Source organism: Pectinophora gossypiella, chromosome 17, assembly GCF_024362695.1.
Source record: "Pectinophora gossypiella chromosome 17, ilPecGoss1.1, whole genome shotgun sequence".
Taxonomy (NCBI): domain Eukaryota; kingdom Metazoa; phylum Arthropoda; class Insecta; order Lepidoptera; family Gelechiidae; genus Pectinophora; species Pectinophora gossypiella.
This window is the reverse complement of record NC_065420.1, coordinates 2,514,133-2,538,991: the sequence shown is the minus strand read 5'-3', so window position 1 is coordinate 2,538,991 and position 24,859 is coordinate 2,514,133. Positions and strand designations below refer to the sequence as shown.

At 36.4% G+C, this 24,859-nt stretch overlaps 1 protein-coding gene across 1 annotated transcript; it reads right to left on the bottom strand.

The window, feature by feature from the left end:
• Positions 1-11,013: 11,013 nt before the first annotated feature.
• Positions 11,014-20,038, bottom strand: LOC126374456 (ceramide-1-phosphate transfer protein). Its single transcript, XM_050021108.1, has 4 exons — positions 19,856-20,038; positions 16,174-16,385; positions 13,498-13,673; positions 11,014-11,217 (listed from the first exon to the last, which is right to left on the bottom strand). Exons 1-4 carry the CDS (start codon positions 19,972-19,974, stop codon positions 11,089-11,091), a joined length of 636 nt encoding a protein of 211 aa, XP_049877065.1. The 5' UTR covers positions 19,975-20,038; the 3' UTR covers positions 11,014-11,088.
• Positions 20,039-24,859: the final 4,821 nt, after the last annotated feature.

The following is a 24,859-nucleotide window of genomic DNA, read 5'->3' as shown; positions in this document are numbered from 1 at the left end:
CATCCCCCTCAGTATTCGTTACGATGTCACTAACACCCTGTATATATGTTATAATAGTTTATAGTAGACCACGAATTACCCTAATATATTTATGAAGCTAATAATACATTGTTTTAAGTTTACGCGGTTATTATCATAATTAAAGCACATAATAACGGGTTCTTACCGCGTTTAAATGGGGATATGAGACTCCCGATATTTCGACACTGTTGCAAGTGCCATGATCACGGGATGACTGTCATCAGTCAGTCAGTCATCCCGTGATCATGGCACTTGCAACAGTGTCGAAATATCGGGAGTCTCATATCCCCATTTAAACGCGGTAAGAACCCGTTATTATGTGCTTTAATTAAGCTAATAATAATTTGCCTCAAAAGTAAAATTAATGTACAAAATAAATGCCTTTAATCGTCTCTACAATGTAGATTATAGTGCGGATTGTATAGAGTAGCTTTAGATTTAAACTTTTCAATAATAGATTTAAACTTATAAATAATACACAGATAAACACATACAACATGAGTTTTCAGTTTAGTTAGGCAGTTCTTCGAACATCGGAATTCAGTTACATTACTGTGAACGCAAAAATATCCTAGCCATTTGTCTTTATGCAAATATCCAGTTAGAAGTCCAGTGGTTTAGCGTTGAGCGCTCACGATCCGGAGGTCCCGGATTCGAATCCCGGTGGGGACATATCACAACGATCACTTTGTGATCTCTAGTTTGTTTAGGACATTACAGGCTGATCACCTGATTGTCCGAAAGTAAGATGATCCGTGCTTCGGAAGGCACGTTAAGCCGTCGGTCCCGGTTACTACTTACTAATGTAAGTAATCGTTACATGAGCCATGTCAGGGGCCTTTGGCGGCTCAATAGTAACTCTGACACCGGGGTTGCTGAGGTTGGTATTCCACCTCGATAGAAGAGACTTAAGTTCTAACTGGATATTTATAAAAAGGCCAAAATGTAACTGACCACCGATCTTCGAAGAACTACCCAATAGCGACATAACTGCGTAAAAAATGCGCCTAGCGGATTAAATTATAAACTTTTGTCAGTTCGCGAAATTACGTATCTTAGAGGTAATTTTGGCGCCATTTTCAGAGATAGCGGTGCTGATTCCGGTATATACCATCTAGTTTTATTTTAAGTTAAACCTGTCATTTTCTTACCCGCCGAAATGGGAAGGGACGGATGATTCACAAATGTTCATTTTAAAACGAATGATATAACCCGGGCAAATAAAATAGACATCTCGCTCATATACAACCCGTATGACGTGTGCTTACTTAATTCTGTCGGGTTATTGGCCAATATAAAATTTTAGAAGGGTTTTATAAATTTCTGCCTAAAATTGACGTGTGTTCCATAATTTTTATGCCTGTCAATTTCCATTTCAGTGGATAAGAAAATGACGGGTATAACTTAAAATAAAATTAGGAGGTGTCTGCAGGAATCGGGGCCAGTATTTTTTGTCTATCATTCGTAAAGTGTTATAAGATTTTGCCTGTGATGTTTTCTTGGATTAGTAAAAGCGATAGAAGAGAAAATATAATCTGTAGTGTTGATTAGATTTTACACGTAATAGTTACATATGTTTAATCGCAATGTTACATTGCGTATTTTATTATATTATACACAATTTAGGGGTTTTAGCAATGGCGGACTTTCCAGACTACGTTCCTCAAAATCAATATAGATGGTGCTGTACAGTTTTTTCTTCGTTTAATCTTCTAATTTTATGGATGACAGATATAGGCATCTTTCATCTTGTTTTTAGGTATAAATGGTGACCCTTTTTATTTATTACACCCAGGCACAATTGGTTTTTTTATGCTATTTCGAAAGTACTTGTTTAAATAGAAGACACGTATTTTTGCTTATCAAGATTTTTCCACCAGAAGTTACAAAAAACATTTTTTGAAAATTGGATTCTGTCATTGATTAGAATGAAGGCAGTATAATGTAATGTACCATTGCATGCGTATTTAAAATAATAGCTGCTTGATATAGTCTGTGGGGATGTCAAATGTCATTGTCATTAAAGTCATCATTCAGCGTCTGTTTGTGATATTACATTACATCTTCCACCCATTATTATTCTGATCAAAATAAAGAGAAGCTATATAGGTAGCAACATAATTGTATCATAATGTGATGCAAATATCAAGCAAAAATTATTTTTATATATGCTTCTGCCATTACTTTGTATTTTGGAATAATTATGTACCCGAGTAATAAGAAAATGGGTAATTATCACGTTTGAACTGAGCAACTCTATCTATATTTGTAGTGAACGTTGCCTGGAAAGTCCCTCATTCAATATGTAAAATAGGACTTATAATAAATAATAATGTATATATTTATTCACAGACTACAAATATGAAAATAGAAGTATTTTTTCACCATACGATTTTTCATGCGTTTTTAATTCAAATTCAAAAATATCTTTATTCAGTAGGTAACATAGTTACACTTTGAATCGTCAATTTTTACATAACGAACGTCTCATCCGCCTAAAACTACTGCAGCTTCTCACAACCTGTATAGCCGGGGAAAAGAAGCTGCAAGAAAAACCTCGGCACAGGGCCCTAGACGTTCTTTAAAAAAATAAAAATAAACAAATAAAAATAATACTGATTGAAATGCTTGATCCGAAATCTAATAATCCGAAATAGTTAGTTGCCTTTGCCAAATCAAAGCTTCTTTTATGTATAGTCCTCCAAATGTTTAAGTAAAAAGAAAGTAATTTTGTTGTAAAAAAATACTGTTTGTTTATGGTCACTAAACATTTAAAATTTAGCGCGCGCGCCGAACTACTTAGTGTTGCCATTAGTGAATACTTGGTTTCTCGTTTCACTGGCTCTGAATTATTTTATTATTATTATTTATTTTATTTTCAGACATTTGTCCATAGTTTGTTAGTAACAATTTTCTTACTCTCTAATGTTAGTAACTAAAAATAATGCATCAGTCCTGTCAGTCAGTCTGTCAGTCGGTATGGAGCTTCATCCACCTGCGCAGCAGTGGAGAGTCCCACCTGTCTGCGAACACACTCAGGATGGTGCTGGTGGTGCCCCGGACGCGCGCTAGTAGGGACGCGCACCGCTTCCTAATAATGGCGGCGAAACCATCGACCCGCGCATCCGCGAACATCCCCGACGCGCTGCAGCGCCACGGCAGCCCCACCAGCATCCTGAATGCGTTATTGTACTGGACTCGCAGGTCGCTGTACTTCCGCTGCGTGAAAGTAGCCCATAGGCTGCACGTGTAAAACGATTGACAGTAGGCTTTAAAGAGCGTGATTTTGACTGCTGTTGAACATCGTGCAAACCTACGAGCCAGCATATTACACCGGACAGCCAGCGACTTATATATATATTTTTCTACTCCTCTACTTTAATCTGGCATTTAAATAACCAAAAAGTCTAATATAAGTACATACATAATTAAACTCTTTGAAAAAGTGTATGCTCTATGGCCTATAAAAGCATTGTTTACAAAGTGTAACTGTACTATAATGTCGCCAAAAAAGCATTGTTGTTGTTTTTTTTTTTTTTTTGACCTGGAAACTGGCACCTTTACTTTGTTTGGTGCCATAGATATACTATAAAAAAAAAGTATACATTTGCCGCCATTTTCCCGCGCGTTGGAAAATAAATTGGAAAATTTTTGTTTCATTTAAAATTACGTCGTCGTAGAAAAAGTATTGTATGCAACGTTGTATAACTAGGTCAAAAAATGCTCGTGGCGTCTCTTATTGCGATGTTCGCCAAGGCTCACATCGCAACTCACGCCACTCGCATTTTTTGACCCTTCTTATACAACTGTTGCATAAAATACTATTATTTTATAAATGAATATTTAATTGCTAAAATGGCGTGATTCTGCCCGATAACAGCGCTACCTACCGGGTTCAATTTAAATTATTTTACGGCCAGGTAAATGAGAAGTAGGCATTCTGAAGGCTTTGGGCGCAATGTATTCTCATTCTAATAGGTGTAATATGGTCATAAGCTGTGCATAATAAGGTCACTCATGCTAGAGGTATATTATTATTATTATGTTTATTTTTTATTGTTGATTTAAACAATGTTGATGTTTAGTTCATCCAGTTATGTTATTCTACTTGACGAATCGAATAAAATGTGATTATAATACATTGTTGTTTTAATTTTGCGATAGTTAATGAAATACCTAAGTTCTATTGTGAGTTCGAGTATAATTGTATAAGAATTGAACTTATGAAACTTCATAGATTTTAGTCGAGTTTTTGGGTGTAAACGTTTTTTTTCCGCTGGCAACACTGATTTGACGTCTGCTTTGACACTTTTATTTGAGTTTACCCTCACCTCGCACACTAGAGCGTCAATACAATACCTCATTCAGTTGTTGAATGTCTGTCGGAGTGACAACACGTGTTTTAGAGGTAGTTCTGTTTATCGCGATATATTACGATAATGAACACCGATATCGGCAACTTATCAAGTAGCGTGCTGCGTGGTCGAGAGTGGGAAAGACGGGCACAATAAGCGCCTGACGTCCTGAAGTTCGAGCCAATTGGAGACGCAGTAAAAGCCACGTCAATAAGGTAAGTCAAACATATCTTTATTCAGTAGGTGATGACTCTTGTTATTACACCCAGGCATAACACATATTCCACCTATTATTATTCTGATAAAATAAACTGAAGCAGTATAGGTAGTAACATAACTATACGTAAGTATCTGATATAAATATCAAGCAACAATTATTTTTATATACGCCTCTGCAATTACATTTTTGAATAATTGTGTACCCGAGCAATGAGAAAACATAACAACATAACATAAACAGCCTATATACGTCCCACTGCTGGGCACAGGCCTCCCCTCAATCAACCGGAGGGAGTATGGAGCATACTCCACCACGCTGCTCCACTGCGAGTTGGTGGAGGTGTTTTTACAGCTAATAGCCGGGACCAACGGCTTAACGTGGCCTCCGAAACACGGAATCATCTTACTTTTTCGGACAATCAGGTGATTCAAGCCTGAAAAGTCCTTACCAAACAAAGGACAAACAAAGTGATTTCGACAATGTCCCCATCGGGAATCGAACCCGGACCTCCAGATCGTGAGCCTCACCCTCCAACCACTAGACCACGGAGGCTGTTAAATGAGAAAACAGGTAACGTTAAATCTGAACTGTGCCATCTATATTTTTTAACTAAACGTAGCCTGGGAAGTCCCATCATTGTTTGGTTACCCTATTGGTTGTTAGTCCATTTAAGAGTTAGAAATGTCAGGAAAATAAAACCCATTTGAAACTTGCAAAATATATTTTATCTGCGCATACAAAACAGCTATATTTACAAAATAATTTATGCTACTTTACTATCCATATTCCCAGTATTATCTGATGGGAATGCTTTGGGAATGTACGAACACAATTTTTGTAAAAAGTAGGGATTTATAGTTTACACACCATGATTAGCACTTAAAAAATATACAATAGAAAAACAATGAAAAAGTATAAAAATGTAATGACAATAATGTGTAACAGACCGTACTTACTTAACTACATAACTCTAAAATAATTTCCTAATAATTTAGCCAAACATTGTAAAAAATAAATTATATTTATACGTATAAAGCGGAATTCCATTTTCAAATTCATAAATACAAATAGTTAATTAAAATAGTTTCGATGTTTTTAAAGCAACTGACGCGGCAAATACCGCGGATTTCCAATAGACGCGGTTTATGCTGCTTACGTAAAGCTATTTTTTTAATCTGTATGAATATAAACCCATGTAAACTACAAGTATGAACACATCTATTAAATACAAAAGCTACACACACCAAATACATGAGCAACGGTTACAGCTTGAGCTCAATATTTACGTCAAAAAGTTTTTTTTTATATTTATTTTCAGTATGATAGTTATTTTTTTTATTGTTTTTATTACAATGGTCCTTTTAATTCTCTTAAAATGGCAACATTTCCTTAATAATTAGAATACAAATTCTTTTTTTTATTTAATATATTTTAATTATAAAGTTGTTACTACAAAACAAAGACTAAAAGATAAACTATGTTTAAAATATAATCCGTACACGAATGAAATCCCGAAGGCCGCGGCGCTACTGTCGCAGATTCTGCATACAATTATTATGACTTGTCAAGTTAGTTTTATTAAAATCCGCCGACTTCTTTCGTGGCGCGAAATACTATTTTAAACCTAGTTTATTTTTAGCTTGTGTTTTGTAGTAACACCGTATGACTTTATTTTAGATATATTTTTATATTCATTTTAACGTTAACAAAATGTTGCCATTTTAACACAAAAAAATCAATTCCTTATAATAATTATTAATGTTTACAGTTGCTTTTATTTATATTCGTATTAATTATATTTTTAAAGCAGCGCCTTAGTATTATAGTAACTAACATAATTATTACGTTATTCTATTTGCCAGCAAAGTGTTATTATAAAATATGTACTAATTGTAAACTGTTGAGATCTAAGTATAAAAATAACTGTTTTAGCACACTGGCTGTTTCAAGCACTAACTCGGTTGACATTTTAAAACTATAGAGGTCGACAAGTATCTTGACATTTGGATGACATTGACAGGAGCATAGAATAAAAAACTAGTACGTATAGAATGGTAAATCTCCGCCCCACACCAACTGTGTAGTTTCCTAGGTCAAAGATAAATTGTGAATTCTGACTCCTAAATACAGATCTAAACGTGACAAAAAACGTTAATTTTTTTCATTTAACTTATTTATGAATTTTAATAAAGTAAAATGTAATAGTAAGTGCGACATTTTGACACGTTTTTCTATGACGTGACAGGTTCCTTTTTCATACTGATTCCATAGTAATTTAGTGTTTTGACGTTTAGTAAAAAGTAACTGATTTGTCTGTTTGGAAACTACCCTATTCGCCGAGATAGATTTACTTCCCCCTTTAGATCTTACTATAGTCTAAATAGTCGCTAAGGAGGAAGTAGCGCAACGGAACTATCTGTCTCGCTTGCACTTACGGGGTAAGGCGACATACGGTAAGAATGGGATCTTTGTATGGAGTTCCCGGGATATGACAGGGTGGCGCTGGCGAGCACCATACATACTTTATTAATAAAAACTGTAAAAAAAATTGGTTTTGTCCTTAAAGATACTTGTCGCTCTGTGTTCGCTATGTGAAAAGTTCTTCATACCAAAGCCATGGCTTTGCAGCCGCTTACTACCGCCGGCGATTTTCACGTACAGTCATGAGCAATATAATGTACCCACTTTAGGACTCTGTCGCATCAACATATTTGACATTTAATGATTAATGAGACTGCAATTTGTCAAAAAACATGTGACGCTCTTTTTGGCGGGAACGGGACGGTTGCTTTCTTCATTGAATAATCTAAATAATTAATACGAAGTAGTGTTTTGTGGTTAATGATCGCATTAAGTTAGTCGGAAAACATTCGCGATAGTGTTATATCGGATTATTCAATAAACAAAGTGTACCTATCTATTTTCGCTTCGTGCCAACAACCCGCTTTATAACTCGAAAGTTTCTGCGGACTTCTGAGTTAATTCGTTGGGGTTCAGAGCAAGAGTCTGCTTCAAAGGTGGGGGGGCTTAGGTTTCATCATTCATCGACATCACCTTTTATTATTTCATTAATCATTATCAAGAAAAAAATACATAAGACATATATGGCTGTATAGGCATAGTTCCAAAACCAGAACAAAAAAAAAACATGTGACATGGTACCAAAGTGTATGCATATTGATGCTCGTGACCGTACATTATAAGTAGACCTCTATACCAAGGAACATAAGTAGGACATACATGGTAGACAAATATTTATCTTCCTCCTTAATTTTACATCTTATCGTTATCGGAAAAAGGTCTTCAAAAGTCTAAATACATAACAGTGATATATCTTATCAAATCTCATATACGCAATAATAAGATGATAAGCTAAATTAATTTTAATAAAGACTTAAGTAATGGCAATTATTCTAAATACTCCACGAACTTATAGTAGAGCAGCGTGGTGGAGTATACATACTCTATGGTTTAATGAGAGGCATTTGTAGCATTATTAGAATGACATATCTGTCGTCTAATTCATACTAAGCTGTAGACCGTCAGTGCGAATGAGACGTATAGTTATTTTGTCTCTGTCGCGCTAGGCGATGTCCTATACCTCTGTCCTGTTCTCAATGTAATCTTGCTACGTTTGGGGTAGACACTTGTTTATATAATCGAATAAAATAGTAAGTACATTAATCAAAGAAATACTAATAATTACTTACGATCCTTATAGCGAAATAACAGATGTTATACAGGGTGTTAGTGACATCGTAACGAATACTGAGGGGGATGATTCAGGCCATGATATCGACTTAATGCCAAGTGGATTTTTTTTATTATTTACGGAAAATTCCACTTGATTACAACTCACAATCAAGGACCGAATCACCCCTCAAGGTTTTCGTTATGACGTCACTAACACCCTATAGTGTAAAAAAATGCTTTTGTAATACTTTTTTTATGAAAGAAATACCGTAAGGTCGTTTTATAATTACGTGATATCGAAGGTAGAGGTAAAATAAATTATTATTGATTTATGATATTAAACTTTCACAGCCTTATTACAAAACTAAGCTAAGATCTCAGATGTGTTATGTCTGATTGTTAAAATATGAAAATAATAATAGAAATATAAGATATGGGGCATTTTTTTTTTTTGTTGACGTGATTTATTATTGATTTACCGCAAATGGGCGGACAAATGGGGAGCGCTGAAGGCTCGCGAGCTGATTAGCCGCCTTTATGGCTATTAAAATATATAAATATTGGCATGCTTATTTGACATTTGATTGCATTGCGCACTCACTTTTATATGCGCAAATGTCAAATTGCAGTATTGCTTTTTAGATGAATAGCTTCGATTTGGTCTTTTTGACCCCACAGGTGTAATGGGTTTATAGAATAGAATAGAAAAAGTTTATTATAAAAGGACGCCACACACAAAAAAAGACAACAACATCATTATCAAATTTCCACTAAAACAATTACAAAAAAGCAAGACGGATGTTTGTCGAAATGACCATAAGGTGGTGGTGGACGTCCTGAGATAAAAGGGCCTCACTCAGCACAAGTCGCGGCGTGAACCACGACGCTGATATTATGTGGACCCTGTTGGGTGACGCTTGGGTATCTACCTAGGTTTCCGTGGTATCTACCTAATAATACCGTATTATATGGCTGACATGTAATGTATGAGTGGATTGAATTCAGGGACACCTTCGATTCTCTAATTAATAAATCCAATCTAAGGGTTATTCAAAAATTTAAATACCTACGAAGCTGCCTGAAGGATAGTGCCTTAGAGGTCATAGGCTCACTGGAGTATTCTGAGAGTAACTATACTATAGCATGGCAACTATTGTGTGAACGATTTAATAATCCCAAAGTGCTTGTCTATAACCATATAAGAGCTCTTTTCAAGAATGACACAGTTGCAACTAATGCTACAGCTTTAAGAAGGTTAGTCGATAACATAACAAGAACGACACCGTTTTATATTCCCGTTCCTTATATTCATATAATCAACAAAGTTATACCAATCTACATTCTAATATCTTCATATTTCTTCATGGTAAGAAGAAAGCATCCGTAAGTCGGCGCTATGGGTACCGATCCCAATACACACCATCTAAGTTTATTTTAAGTTATACCTGTCATTTTCTAATCCGCCGAAACGGAAAGGGACGGGTAATCGTCAGGCGTAAAATTTATGGAACACGTAAATGTTAGGCAGAAATTAAACACCCTCTCAAAATTTTACATTTGCCAATAACCCGACAAAATTAAGTTGACAGTACAAGTCTAACGGGTTGCATATCAGCAAGATGCCTATTTTATTCGCACGGGTTATTCATTAATTTACTCATTCATTTTAAAATTAACATTTGTCAATCATCTGTCCCTTTCCTTTTCGGTGGATAAGAAAATGACGGGTATAACTTAAAATAAAATTAGGTGTCTGCAGGAATCGCAGCCTTTAGTCTTTTTTCCTATAGCCTTTAGTCTTTGTTTTGTAATAAGGCGATTAAAAAAAAACATTGTATAACCTTAGCACGCCTGCGTGCTAGTTAAATACAATTTTATACCAGGATTTTGCTTTTTTCTGCCAAATATTAGTGAATTTTCTTACTAGAATACTTACTAATTAAGTTTCAATTCATCACATCACTAATTTAAGAGCCACGTCTTTTCGGTGTAGCATTCTCCATGCTACTTTTTAGGGAAAAATATGGCAGCGGTTTCCCTCTTGCCTTCCAACCCCAAGTTTCACTTATCCAAAATTTTGGTTTTCCATCGATTATTTCAGTTTCTTTGTAAATTTTTTTTTAGTACCTATAAAATGAACAATTCTGATTTTCCAACTTACAATAATTTTGGAATTTTCATATTATTTACATACCTCCATAATTTGTTTAGTTAGGTTTATTTTTGGAACGTTATTCACATTGGCAACACAAATAATCTTATCGCAGCTTTTATAGAAACCAATTGAACATTATACATTGTTTTAAGTTTACGCGATTATTATCGTAATTAAAACACATACCAAATATAAATATCGGGAGTCTCATATCCTTGCTTTAAACGCGTTAAGAACCCGTTATTATGTGTTTTAATTACAATAGAACATTGAATTTTATATATTTTCAACGTTTGTCAATGCACACAGAGTCAAGGTTACAGAATAAAGAATAATACTGCGTATAGATGGTAACACTCCGCCCCGCACCATTTCGTACCGGACGCCTACCTCACCCCCTCTGGGTCTTCAAGCCTGCATGCATGCATTGAGTTGTAAAGCCTCTTTTTTTTTTCAAACCTATACCGCTATAAACGTGAAGAGCATCTCGTGCTTTTGCACGCCTGCTTGCCGGCTGAATACACGGTTAAAATTTCTTTGTAATACCTATTTATACTGTATTCTCTGATGAATAGTTCTCACCTCAAATTGGTTTCCATAAAAACTCTTTGCAAAATAAAAACCTTCTTACTGGTATCACCGAGTTAGGGTAGTCCGTGGAAGTCGAACTCAGTGTACAGTCTCTGGACTCGCTGGTAGACCTCGTCGCAAGACGAGAGGGTTTGAGGCAAGATGGCTAACGCAGCAGTCAGGCTTTCATCGTTTCCGAAGATCTGGAAATAACATTTGTCTTTTATTACATAATATGTACATGTATCCCAATTTTAATATAATACTAATTATTTTTAATGTGATTCAAGTGCAATAAAGAGTTTTTGTTTTGTATTGTATTGTATGTATGTACAGTCATGAGCAATATAATGTACCCACTTTAGGACTCTGTCGCACTATATTTATATTTGACATTTACTGAGACTTACAGTTCAATTTGTCAAAAAAGTTAATGTGACATGGTACCAAAGTGTATACATATTAATGCTCGTGACCGTAATTGCTGTTTAGCAATAAGGCCGCCTATTGTTCTTATTTTTATTCGTATATTTATGTTCTTTGTATATGTCGTTGTGCAATAAAGTATTATTGATTGATTGATGTACTTAGCACGTAGTCCTGTAGTTTACTGGCTTGCTTCTCAAACGGAGAGCGCCGGTTCGAACCCCGGTCACATCCCGGACACTTCATACAAACAACCATCGTTTTACACAGACACTACACATTGACATTATCGTACACGTGTATCTGTGTGTGTGACGTCTGACACCATACGATTCAAGTCTGAACTTTGTGGGGGGAGGGGTTTTATCAGACATAATGAAATATGTCGAATATTTCATAGTCAATTGGATACTTGTCACGTCAAAAAACAAAAGTTGGGGGGGATGATTCAGACTTGACAAAAATCACTTTGTGATCCCTAGTTTGGTTAGGACATTACAGGCTGATCACCTGATTGTCCAAAAAGTAAAAAGATCCGGGAAGGCACGTTAAGCCGTTGGTCCCGGTTATTACTTACTGATGTAAGTACGTAGTCGTTACATGAGTCATGTCAGGGGCCTATGGCGGCTCAATAATAACCCTGACACCAGGGTTGATGGGTTTGGTAATTCACCTCACAACCCACACGATAGAAGAAGAAGAATTGACAGTTTTCGGATAAGTATTTTAAAAAATATTCTATAGCTCTTCAAATATTTTATTTTCTCTCTATATTCAGTATACCAGTGGTAGTTATCATTGGTGTGTAGCTAGTTCAATATCAATGCCAATTCACACGCAGTTATCAGATAGTTAACAGCGTTTAAAAGAGACTGTTATCGGTAAGTCTATTGTTACTTGACTTTGATTAGGAGTTACCTGTGAACGGAAATAAACACAGCAGCATGCTCTTCACATTTGCTGTAGTTGATTATTGACGCCAAAACACACTCACAGTAGCAAAATAATGGTGGTGGTGGTGGTGGTTATGGTGGTAGTGGTAATGGTCCTGTACACACCATCTAATTGTATTTTAAGCTATACTTGTAATTTTCTTCTCCGCTGAAAAAGATAGGGACGCATATTTATGCAACACACGTCAATTTAAAAAAAACCCTTCCAAAATTGTATATTGGCCAATAACCCGACAGAATTAAGTTGACGGCACACGTCAAACGGGTTGCATATGAGCGAGATGCCTATTTTATTCGCCCGGGTTATTCGTTCAATTTAAAATTAACATTTGGCGGATAAGAAAATGACAGGTATAACTTTAAATAAAATTAGATTCTGTCTACAGGAATTAGCACCGCTATCTCGGTATTGGCGCTAAAATTAACCTATAAGATACGTCATTTCGTCATTTTCACACACATACATACATAGACACACACACACACACACACACACACACACACACACACACACACACATACATAGACACACACACACACACGTGCGCACACATACCTATACACGCACACACTTTGTTTGTTTAAATATAACCTTACTTTTTTATGATTTTTGTAATTGTTACAGTTAGATTATAATATTACTGTTTCCACAAATATGTACGACGGAACCCTGCCTTCCAAGTCACAAGTTTTCCACTTAGTTTGGAAGTCAGTGGACTATGCTTTGTACCATGTTCCAGTTAAAAATAAGCTCAATGTACTAAACATTGTTACTGTAACTGTTGACAATAAACTATTATTATTATTGTATGTCTTTTTCATATCTCGGGCCTATGGAGGCCCGGACTTTTGGAAGGCGTGCGTGGGGCCGAAGCCAACACGTAGAGGCCAGTTTAATCTAAATGTGGTGTGACACCAACCGGCGATTATCCCTGTATGCACTATGGGAGTGCACCCAAAGACAATCCCTGGTTCGTGTAGGACTATTGCAAATTATGGGAACAAAGGGAACTGGGCTATTGGGTTGGGGGTTAGTGGACCGGGATACTGGAGCTATGGGGAACTATGGCGCTTGCTTATTATTATCATTTCCCGTCATGTTACCTTTTTGAGCAGGTCGGGACGGTGCGGCAGCGCGTGCATGGCAAGGGTGGCTGCTTTCCTGATGTACCAGGGGTGGAACTCCGCTAACGTCTCGTTGTACGCCGCTTGGCAGACCGCGCACGTGTTCGCGGAGTCTTCCGCCTCGCTTATGCGCTTCAGGAAGAGACGGATGAAGTCTGCGATTGAAAGTATTAGTACAGTCAGAAGCAAATAGTGACAGTCAAGGTATACATAAGTTAGCAACATTCAGAATGTTCAATAATTAGAGACGTTCAAGGTGGCCGTATAGATAGAAACACTCTAAGTGACCAAAAACATCGGTACAACCTGCGTGTTCAAAAAGTTGGCAACAACCTAATCGTCCAGATTCGCGAGACGCTTACAATGACGAATAGTTCGGCACAATTTTGTCGTAAATATGACTACACCCACTGCGCCAATAACAACAGCCTCCGTGGTCTAGTGGTTAGAGCGTTAGGCTCACGATCTGGAGGTCCGGGTTCGATTCCCGATGGGGACATTGTCGAAATCACTTTGTGAGACTGTCCTTTGTTTGGTAAGGACTTTTCAGGCTTGAACCACCTGATTGTCCGAAAAAGTAAGATGATTTCGTGCTTCGGAGGGCACGTTAAGCCGTTGGTCCCGGCTATTAGCCGTAAAAACACCTCCACCAACCCGCAGTGGAGCAGCGTGGTGGAGTATGCTCCATACCCCCTCCGGTTGATTGAGGGGAGGCCTGTGCCCAGCAGTGGGACGTATATAGGCAGTTTATAATCACTGCGCCAATGGTATCCAAGCAGTCAAAATGTTCAAAAATATGTGGACGATTAGCTTGTTGACAACTTTTTGAATACGCAGTTTGTGCCGATGTTTTTGGTCACTCAGAGTGTTACTATCTATAAGGCCAAAAAAATATTTTTGTTTTTTTTAATTTGTTACGAATTCATGTTAGGATCATAAATGATTATCACGTGTTCAGCGGTGAAGGAAAACATCGTGCGGAAACCCACATTCCCGAGAAATGTATTTCTTAGGTAGGTATGTGACCTAACCTATTGGGCTGGTTTCCCCTTCGCGGGTTGGAAGGTTAGGCAGTCGCTTCTGTAAAAAAAACCGGACCTGTCAGATCTTCAGGTTAGGTAAGCGGACCCTGTGAAAAAAGGGGGATGATAGATGGTAACTCTTCGCCCCGCTCCAATTCATATCGGGCGCTAACCTCACCCCCGGGTCTTCTAGCCTGCATGCGTGCATACACATACATAAACAGCCTATATACGTCCCACTGCTGGGTACAGGCCTCCCCTCATTCAACCGGAGGGGGTATGGAGCATACTCCACCGCGCTGCTCCAATGCGGGTTGGTGGAGGTGTTTTTACGGCTAATAGCCGGGACCAACGGCTTCACGTGCCCTCCGAAGCACGGAATCATCTTACTTTTTGGACAACCAGGTGATTCAAGCCTGAAAAGTCCTTACCAAACAAAGGACAGTCTCGCAAAATGATTTCGACAATGTCCCCATCGGGAATCGAACCCGGACCTCCAGATCGTGAGCCGCTCTAACCACTAGACAACGGAGGCCCTTTTTTTCAAACCTATACCGCTATGACAAACGGGATAATGCTAGGGGAATGATGATGACGTGTGTAAGTATCATCTGTATTTGTTTCCAGCGTTAATTTTTATAGTCGATCACAATCCCGCAGCGAAACAAGAAATAGTTTGTCGACATTAAAGCAGGTTAATGGTTCCGTTTCGTGCTAATAAGTATTTATTAGTAAGTAGGCGGAAGACTTTATTGCTAATAAATTGGGACGATTTTTATTGACTTTAACGCGTTACAAATGATTGAGATCTTGACCTGGTTATTAGAAACGAACAAACAAACAAATTGTGCACGATCAGACAGATTCGTCTGAAGTTGTTGCGTGATCGAAGGGCACGTACGAATATTAAACTCTTTATTATACATAATAATTAAATTACATACATACATAAACTCACGCCTATTTCCCACCGGGGTAAGCAGAGACTATAGAATTCCATTTGCTTCGATACTGACACACTTCTCTTGCTTCCTCCACGTTCATCAATCGCTTCATACGGGCACGCAGGTTCAGAGTAGATCGTACTAAACCTTTTCTAAGCACATCTCCAATTTGGTCAATGTAAGGCCCAGGTCTTCCTCTGCCAGCCCTACCATCAACTTTCGCTTTATATACCGCTTTCGCAATTCTATTATCCTTCATCCGCAAATTGCAAAGCTGAAGTGGCAGTGGGCAGGACACATAGCGAGGAGAACCGATGGCCGCTGGGGCGGAAGGGTTCTGGAATGGCGACCACGTGTCGGACGACGCTCAGTGGGTAGGCCCGCTACAAGGTGGATCGACGATCTGGTGAAGGTCGCGGGGAGCCGCTGGATGCGGGCAGCGCAGGACCGATCGTCGTGGAGATCCCTGGGGGAGGCCTATGCCCAGCAGTGGACGTCGTACGGCTGATGATGATCATCCGCTCTACGTGTCCAAACCAACCTAACATATTATTTAAATTAACGACGAACAAAAACAAAATGCTATGTTCTTGCGCGAATTCGTCTTCAGATAATTCAAAAACTATGATCCGTGTTTACATTACGCACTTTGAATGTCATGTTTAAAACGACTTTGTCGCACAACTTACCCAAACCTCTATGCAACCGCAACATAGTCCTGGACCCAGAGACGAAACCGCTCTTTTCGTGCAAGTTGGTGTCCTTCTCATACTTCATCATCTTCTGGAAGGAGTCGTAGTAGACCGCATGCTCGCCCTCCCTGTGTTTCTCCATCACTTTGATCTTCGACTTCACATCGCTGCTTACGAACGAAAATACTGTGCCTATTAAGTTTAGGAATCTGAAAAAATATTCATCATCATCGCCAGCCCATTAACGTCCCCACTGCTGGGGCACGGGCCTCGTTATGGATGGATAGGGAGATCGGGCCTTAAACCATCACGCGGGCCCAGTGCGGATTGATGGTTATTAACGACTGCTAATGCAGCCGGGACCAACGGCTTAACGTGCCTTCCGAAGCACGGAGGAGCTCGAGATGAAAACTTTTTTTTTTTGTGGTCACCCATCCAATGACCGGCCTTTGCGAAAGTTGCTTTACTTCAACAATCGCAGACCGAGCGCGTTAACCGCTGCGCCACCGAGCTCCACCAAAAAATATTGGAAGAAATATTGGATTATGTTATTATTCTCGTTTATTTATTAATATTATTATTGCGTCGTCAAAAATAAAATATCCTGCGTGGATCATATCCAGCTTGAGCTCCCCTAACCAAGTCTCCGCCGCATCCGACACACAATGCAGCTCGGCTATGCCACCTGGGAACCGGTGCAGAGGGCACTCGTTCTCGGTCGTTTTTTTATAAGATGCGAAAGTGGGTGGTCTCTGCTTGCTCCAACGATAGATAGGCGTGATCTTAGGTATGTATATGCTCACATTTGGATTTTTTATAACGTAACTTATTGGTGCTAATTCCTGTAAATACCATCTAATTTTATTTTAAGTTATATCTGTCATTTTCTTATCCGCCGAAAAGGAAAGGGACGGGTAATCGACAAGCATAAAATTTATGGAACACACGTCAATTTTAAGCACAAATCTTAACCAACCGTCTAAAAATTTTACATCCGTCAATAACCCGACACAGTTAAGTAGACAGCACGTCAAACGGATTGCATACCAGCGACGTACCTTTTGATTCGCCCGGGTTATTCATTCATTTACTCATTCTTCCTAAAATTAAGAGCTGTGAATCATCCGTCCCTTTCCTTTTCGACGGATATGAAAATGACGGATATAACTTAAAATAAAATTAGGCCGCGGTGTCTGCAGGAATCGGGGCCATTGTATATCTGTCGCAAATGGCATTATCTACTTGGCCAGAGCATTTTGGCGAAAACCCACCTTCATTCAATAATACTACATTTAGAACTGTCACACTCCGCCCCGCACCAATTCGTATCGGGCGCCGACCTCACCCCCTCTGGGTCTTACTTTAGTCTTAAATAGCCGTAAGCCTTACGCGTTAGGCGGTACATGATACGACTGAAATGTTTATATGGAAGGTACAGTCACGAGTACTAATATGTATACACTTTGAAACCATGTCACATTAACTTTTTTGACAAATTGAACCGTAAGTCCTGCATTTTGATTTGTCTGTCTACCCTATTAGCGATCACGGGCGAGATTTATGAAAGATAAAACAATTAGGTATTGCAAATAATGCTTATCTTCATTTACAAAAATAATATTAGATAACACAATATTATATTGCCTGATTAGGCTTTATTGTAATTTATACTCTAATACCAATGAATAGGTTCTGAAGCAGATAATAATTAGGTAGTTATATAATAGAATACTATGTCAAAAAAAAATATATCCTCTCACATACAGTCATTAGCAATATAATGTACCTACTTTAGGACTCTGTCGCACTACCATAATATTTGACATTTAGTGAGACTTACAGTTCAATTTGTCAAAAAAGTTAATGTGACATGGTACCAAAGTACATATTAATGCTCGTGACCGTACAAATGCTAACAGTCAGTAATAAATCTAAAGTAAAACAAACACATAACCCTTCTTTTTTGATAGAGCTCAACATATTTGTATTAAAACATCATGACTGCAAGAAAATATTAACAAATTGGCTTAAAACCCTTGACTATACCGAATTGGAGAATAAACTAGAGTATCAACTATAATGAGTAAGTAACGACAGTACACTCACTAAATTATGCTACAATTACACCCTAGCTCTGAGATACATGCATATATATTATAACTGTATATCTAAACATATAGGTATCTACACACACAAATTATAGATTGTAAAGTACACACACAACACACACATCCACTCACACACGCTTACATACATTCATCTTACATAAGAACACGGTAGTTACATAATATTCTAATTTATTACACACACTTGAGACTGCCACTCTCAACTGAACACTTTAGGCAAAAAAAATAAAAAAATACAAATATATTTTTATTTTAATCATAAGTTACTTATTACTTACTTATTTCTTTAAGCTTTTGTATTGGTACCATTAGTAATCGATATTGAAGAGCGCGGTCTTCTAACACAGGTGTTGTTCACTTAACAGAAGGCCGCTACACTTGGCAATGATTGTACCTTTTTGTTGAAATAAATAACTTTTTTCTTTTTCTTTTTTTTTTTTTTTCTTCTTTTTAGGTACTTAATACTAATTTTAATAAATTAGGAAGAATCATTTTTAAAACCTTTGTCTGGTCTAGCTTGATGAGTTAAAAGTTATATTATATTATAAATGTAGTAAATAATTGTGTAGTTGATACAAGAACCATGTCATGACGGATTAATAATAACCCTGACTAGAGGCTTTGGTGAAGAAAGCAATGACTCACAAGACAACTTATACAAAAGTTCTACTTCAATACATCATCATCATCAGCCGTACGACGCCCACTGCTGAGCATAGGCCTCCCCCAAGGATCTCCATGACGATCGGTCCTGCACTGCCCGCAACCCCCCCAATATGACATCAATACAATAAAATAACTCTTTATTGTATACAAATAGACAATCACATACAAACAATTAGTTCAAAAGGCCTTATTGCTATGGTAGCATTTTTTTGCTACTAGTACTGGGTAATTGCTTCCCTTTATTATGACAACTCTTATTTTTTTCAACCACTTATTTTTTTTTTCACAACTCTATCAGACCTAGAGCTTCCTCCAGCCATTGTGGACAGTGTCTATTTCATCATGTGAATACTTGCTTCATTAATCTAATATTTCTTTGATTTCCAATACAATACAGAAATTGTAATAAGCTTCATGAATGATACAACCTTGAAAAAAATCTTTTGTTGTCATGCCATGATTCATGATGAAAAATCTTGACTAGTCTCTATATGACATAACGAAATTGTTTTTCATATTTGTTTCTTTTACAACTTATTTATAAATAATAATAATTAGCTTTTAGTAAGTATTAACATTATAATTAACCATAATATTAAAATTATTGAAAAGTAAACAAGAATTATTGAAGCCCTCAGTTAACATTAAAACCGAAATTAAATCAGTTTTGCGAAGTTTGACTATGCTTTAAAAATACCTATAAGAAATACCATTTTAAGGTGACTTTTGAATCAAAATTGTAATGTAAATTAATAGGTGTATTTTCAAGAAACAAGGATATACGGCTATTTTATCATAATACCCGTTTAAGGATAATGCGATCAGTCGTGACCAATTACAGATTCATTTATCCATATGGAGGAATAATTTAATACAAATCAACTTACTTGACTAGCTCATTGTATCCATCTATGTAAGCCTCTATGATCACGTCGTCGTCTTCTTTCAAACTACGTTGAAAGGACTGCTGCACATAGTGCAAATCCAAGTTATTATCGTTCGACATTTCCTTAAAATTAATAAAACAAATTAAATAATTCACAAAAGACTCAATCGACTTTCGGTTTTGCTGAAATGTCAATCAATTGTCAAATTTGCAAGTTGACTTTCTTTTTTTTTTTTTTTTTTTTACAGTATCAATAGAGGTGCCACACTCGCTGTCTTTTGTAACGCATTAAATACTTTTGCGGTACTAATAGATATGTTATTACAACTCGGCACCACGCGACCTACTGAAACGATATTCTAGTAAGATCGTAATTTGATTACGGTACAACATGCTCTTTAATGTATATATTATAGATGTATATCTGTCTACCCTTCGGGGATACAGGCGTAATGCTATGCTACGTTATGACTGTGTCATAAACGTTATGGTTGTAGTTCATCTTATAAGAATCTAAAATATTTTTTCCCTAGCTTACTGGGTTGCACCGCCAACACAAATATTTCAGAGACACCATTTTACACGACACATCACACTATTTGACGAGATGGCTACGAAAGTTCCCTGTCATTATAAGCGGAAATACACTGTACTATAAATATACTGTAGCTGTTGGCTATGTCACCGTAAAATTGTAAATAACGTTAGATTATAATCTAACTCGCGAGATTGTGAACTGTCGAAAAATTGTGAATCGTAACATATTGCTTACAATTTGACGCATTATTTTCCGGTAGATTATAATTTATCGAAGTGAAACCGTCAAATTGTGAAACGAAACGCACCTTGCGCGCTTATTGGTTGAACGCAAGTTGAACGGTATACCTATTATCGAATCTATTATTAATAAATCTGTTGTCGAATGTAAACAGTATTTTGGTGATTATAAATTGATTTCGTGCCGAAAATAACTCACAGTTTTAGAATTAGTTATATTAAATTATTGTGGAAGTAAAAGGAATCTGTGATTAACAAAATAAGTGAAGTTTGAATGATAAATAAGTTAGTGTTAGTCACCGAACATAGTCTAAATTCTTACATACATTTTACGTGTTTTAATATTTTTTATGTGTGTGAATCAATGTGAACTTATTTGATAACATTTATAATGTCGGATATTCAGCCTGTCCATCAACAAAGCTCAGAAATACCAGCTATTGTTAATCAGGATGAATTTACCATAGAATTACAAAACTATTACAGTAGGCATAATGAAAATAGTAAAAAATTACAATGGACAAATCAAAGAATACAAAGTGTGATAAAATTGTTAGACGAGTACAACACAATAAAATCTCAAGGTAGGCGACCAACAACCAAGCATTACCATCATGCAAGAAAATACGATGTAATGAATATTGGTAACCAGAAAGTTTTAATAATGAAGAGAAAGGATATATCTGATCCTGTAGTACAAATAATTCCAACGGATGAGTATTATCAAAAGATACTCGACGCACATATTGCCACTGGACATGGACGTCGAGACAAAATTGTTCACACCTTGAAAGATAAATATGTGGTGCCAATATTTGCGGTTTCAATATTCCTAAATTTGTGTAAAACATGTCTAGCAAAGAAAAGCTTTCCAAAAAAAGGAATTGTCGTAAAACCGTTGATTTCTGACGACTTCAATCGAAGGGGACAAATAAATCTTGTAGACTTCCAAACGTCTCCAGATCAAGAGTATAAATGGTTGTTACAATATCAGGATCATTTAACAAAATTCTGTTTTTTGCGACCATTAAAAAACAAACAGGCTAAAGAAGTGGCAATCGAAATTCTTAAGATTTTTTTGGAAGTTGGCTGTCCACATATCCTCCAAAGTGATAATGGACGCGAGTTCACAGCATCTGTGCTTAAAGAAATAGTCAGTTTGTGGCCTGCTTGTAAAATAATTAATGGAAGACCCAGATATCCGCAAAGCCAAGGAAGTATAGAGCGTTCAAATCAAGATATAAAAAATATGATTCGAGCCTGGATGACAGATAATAAATCTACTAATTGGTCCATTGGGTGCTATTTCGTTCAGTTCCAAAAAAATTCGTCTTACCATTCAACAATAGCTCGAACTCCATATAAAGCCTTGTTTGGTGAGGATCCAAAACTTGGACTCTCATCCACCTACTTATCTAAAAATATAATATCCAAATTAGAAAATGAAGAAGATTTGCAAAAATTGTTTGAAGAGATTAATAACAACAAAGAACAAAATTCAGAAAAAGATCAAGAAACCAACAAAGAACAAAATTCAGAAAAACATCAAGAAGACAACAAAGAACAAATTTCAGAAAAAGATCAAGAAGAGGAAGAACAGGAAAACTTAAATACAATAAATATTTCAAAAATTGACACTCAGAACATTGAACAAGAAGAAATAACAGCAGCAAGTCATGAAATAATTATGTTGGAACAAATTAACATTGAAAACAATCCTAAACTACATCCTGCTTTACATGAGAATTTACCTGCAGTTACAGAGGTTATTATTCATAAACCAGATAATATGCAGGAAAAAACATCTTTAAAAAGTACGAATAGCATAAATTCAGAAAATCAAGGGAAAGTAGATGAAAATATTTACAAAGCATCTGAAGCTCATACATGTACCAAATGCAAGAAAATAGTTCAGGCCATATGTGGAGTCGTATCTGAGGAAAATGAGGGCTATGGATCGCAATTGCTTTGCAATTTGTGTGTGAATGAATGTAACATCGTACAAGAAAGAATACAATCACACATAAATTTAAAAAGAGCGGCAGATAAAATGTTATCCACATCGTCTAAGAAATTTAAAGATATCAGTACTGGTTCAACTGTACTAGTTGAGGTCCCAAAAGTTGACAGAGGACCTTTGGACAGTAAAAACTTGATTGGAAAAGTTTTAATGAAAAAGAACGAGTTATATCAAGTTGGTACTGCTTTTGGCATAATTAAAGATTGGATGCCGCTAAATGCTGTTCTTTCCTGTCCAAATGCAGAACTACTCATTGACATTCCAGAGGTCAGTATTAATTTACTTTTAATGTTACCTTAATATACATTTTTGCAATATATTTTACAGCGATACCTTTTACTTCAAACTGTAACATTAAGATTTACCTTAATTTTTGTTTCAGGTTACATTACCGTTGAGAACTGTTGCATCAATGTCTTCATCATTTGGCGGCCAAGGGATGAAACAATGCAATTGCAAAAAAAATAAAAATGGACAATGCGTTTCCAATAAGTGTAATTGCAAAAAAAACCAATGTTCTTTGTAACTCCAGGTGCCACAGTTCGTTGACGTGCAACAATAAGTGAACATTTTTATTGGTGCAATTTACTTTTATTTTCTAATAGACAATTTTGTTACGTTTTCAAAACATTAATTCATGTATTAGAATTGTTTTTTTTTAATTTTAATTTTATTTTATGATCTTTTTTTTTCTAAGAGAAAACGCTTAATTTTTTTCAATTTTATTTTGTGTTTGAGGATAAAATATTGTTACGTTTCAGATTTTTTATTTTCTTTATTAATTAATTATTGATAGAATAATTATTGATTACCTACTAAATAATAAATAAATACTTAATGTCACAATTCTTGAAGCGCATTTATTTTATTTGACTGACACCTGTGTTTTATTCCTAACTCTATGGACACAGAACCGTCTACTGTAAGGCCGACCAATCAGGGACAGCCGTCGGACAGTTGACAATTTGACAATTGTAAGTAAGATTGTGATTTAACAGTTTCACTTCGATAGATTATAATCTGACGAATAATAATACGTTAAATTGTAAGCAGTATGTTACGGTTCACAATTTTTCGACAGTTCACAATCGCGAGATAGATTATAATCTAACGTTATTTACAATTTTACGGTGACAGCTACATGCTTATTGCTTGTACACACCAGCTACTTTGACGTGTACCTACATACGATAACTGGCATGCGAGTAGATTGCATTACATTGATTTTAGGACGTTTACAAGTTTGACACAGTGTGACACGTGCCTGTAGCTAGCGTGAATGCAACTGCCCTGTTTTACTGGCGTGTATTGCACTATCTGCCTTATCTCTCAGATTACGATATCCGTACCTGAATTATGTAGTCATAATTAAGTGTTGTTTATGGGAAATATTTTTCATAAATCATAACTAATAAAAATACAACAACCGGGGATGATCTTAATAGCATCGATTAGCACAAGACAATTTAACGATGCATTCATCCCGTTACATTTCAAATTCATGATGGTATTAGGGGGCTGGACTGAATTCGTCGCCACTTAACAAAATTAAATGTGGGACTTTTCACGTTCCTCAAAAATATATAGATGGCGCTGTATAACGTTGCCTTCATTTAACCTTCTAGTTTTATGGATAACAGACATATGCATCTTGTCATGGCCCTTGTTATTATACCTAGGCACAACACATTATGACGTTAAAGTTAGTTTTTTCGTTGTCTGTAAGAAATCGCTTTAAGCGATAAGGCCGCCATTTATCATGTGCCTAGTTAAGAGTCTTTCGTAAATATTTCCTTTTATTCTGGTGTAATAAAGTATATTTGTAAAGTTATACATCACCATCTGTATTTTTTTTTGAAACGTGGCCTGGTTAGACTCATTATCAAATAATCTGCTTGAATTTTGTTTTGCTGTCAAACACTTATACATACATTCAACACTTGTGTACCTACTTTTTGTTGATAAGGTGGTATATGTTTAGCATTTCACTATTCTACGTATGTACTGTGAAAGAAAATTCACTTGGACTTCTCTATTTATGTCACTGTCATTTTCATAAGTAAAATGTATATTAATACATTCAGCCTTATTATAAATTTTTACATTAGATTGTTATTTAAATCTAGAGATTTAGCTTTAGAAAGAGCTAAATATCAGTCATATTTTGCCTTTGATATAGTAAAAGAAAGTTAAGTTATTATACAAATC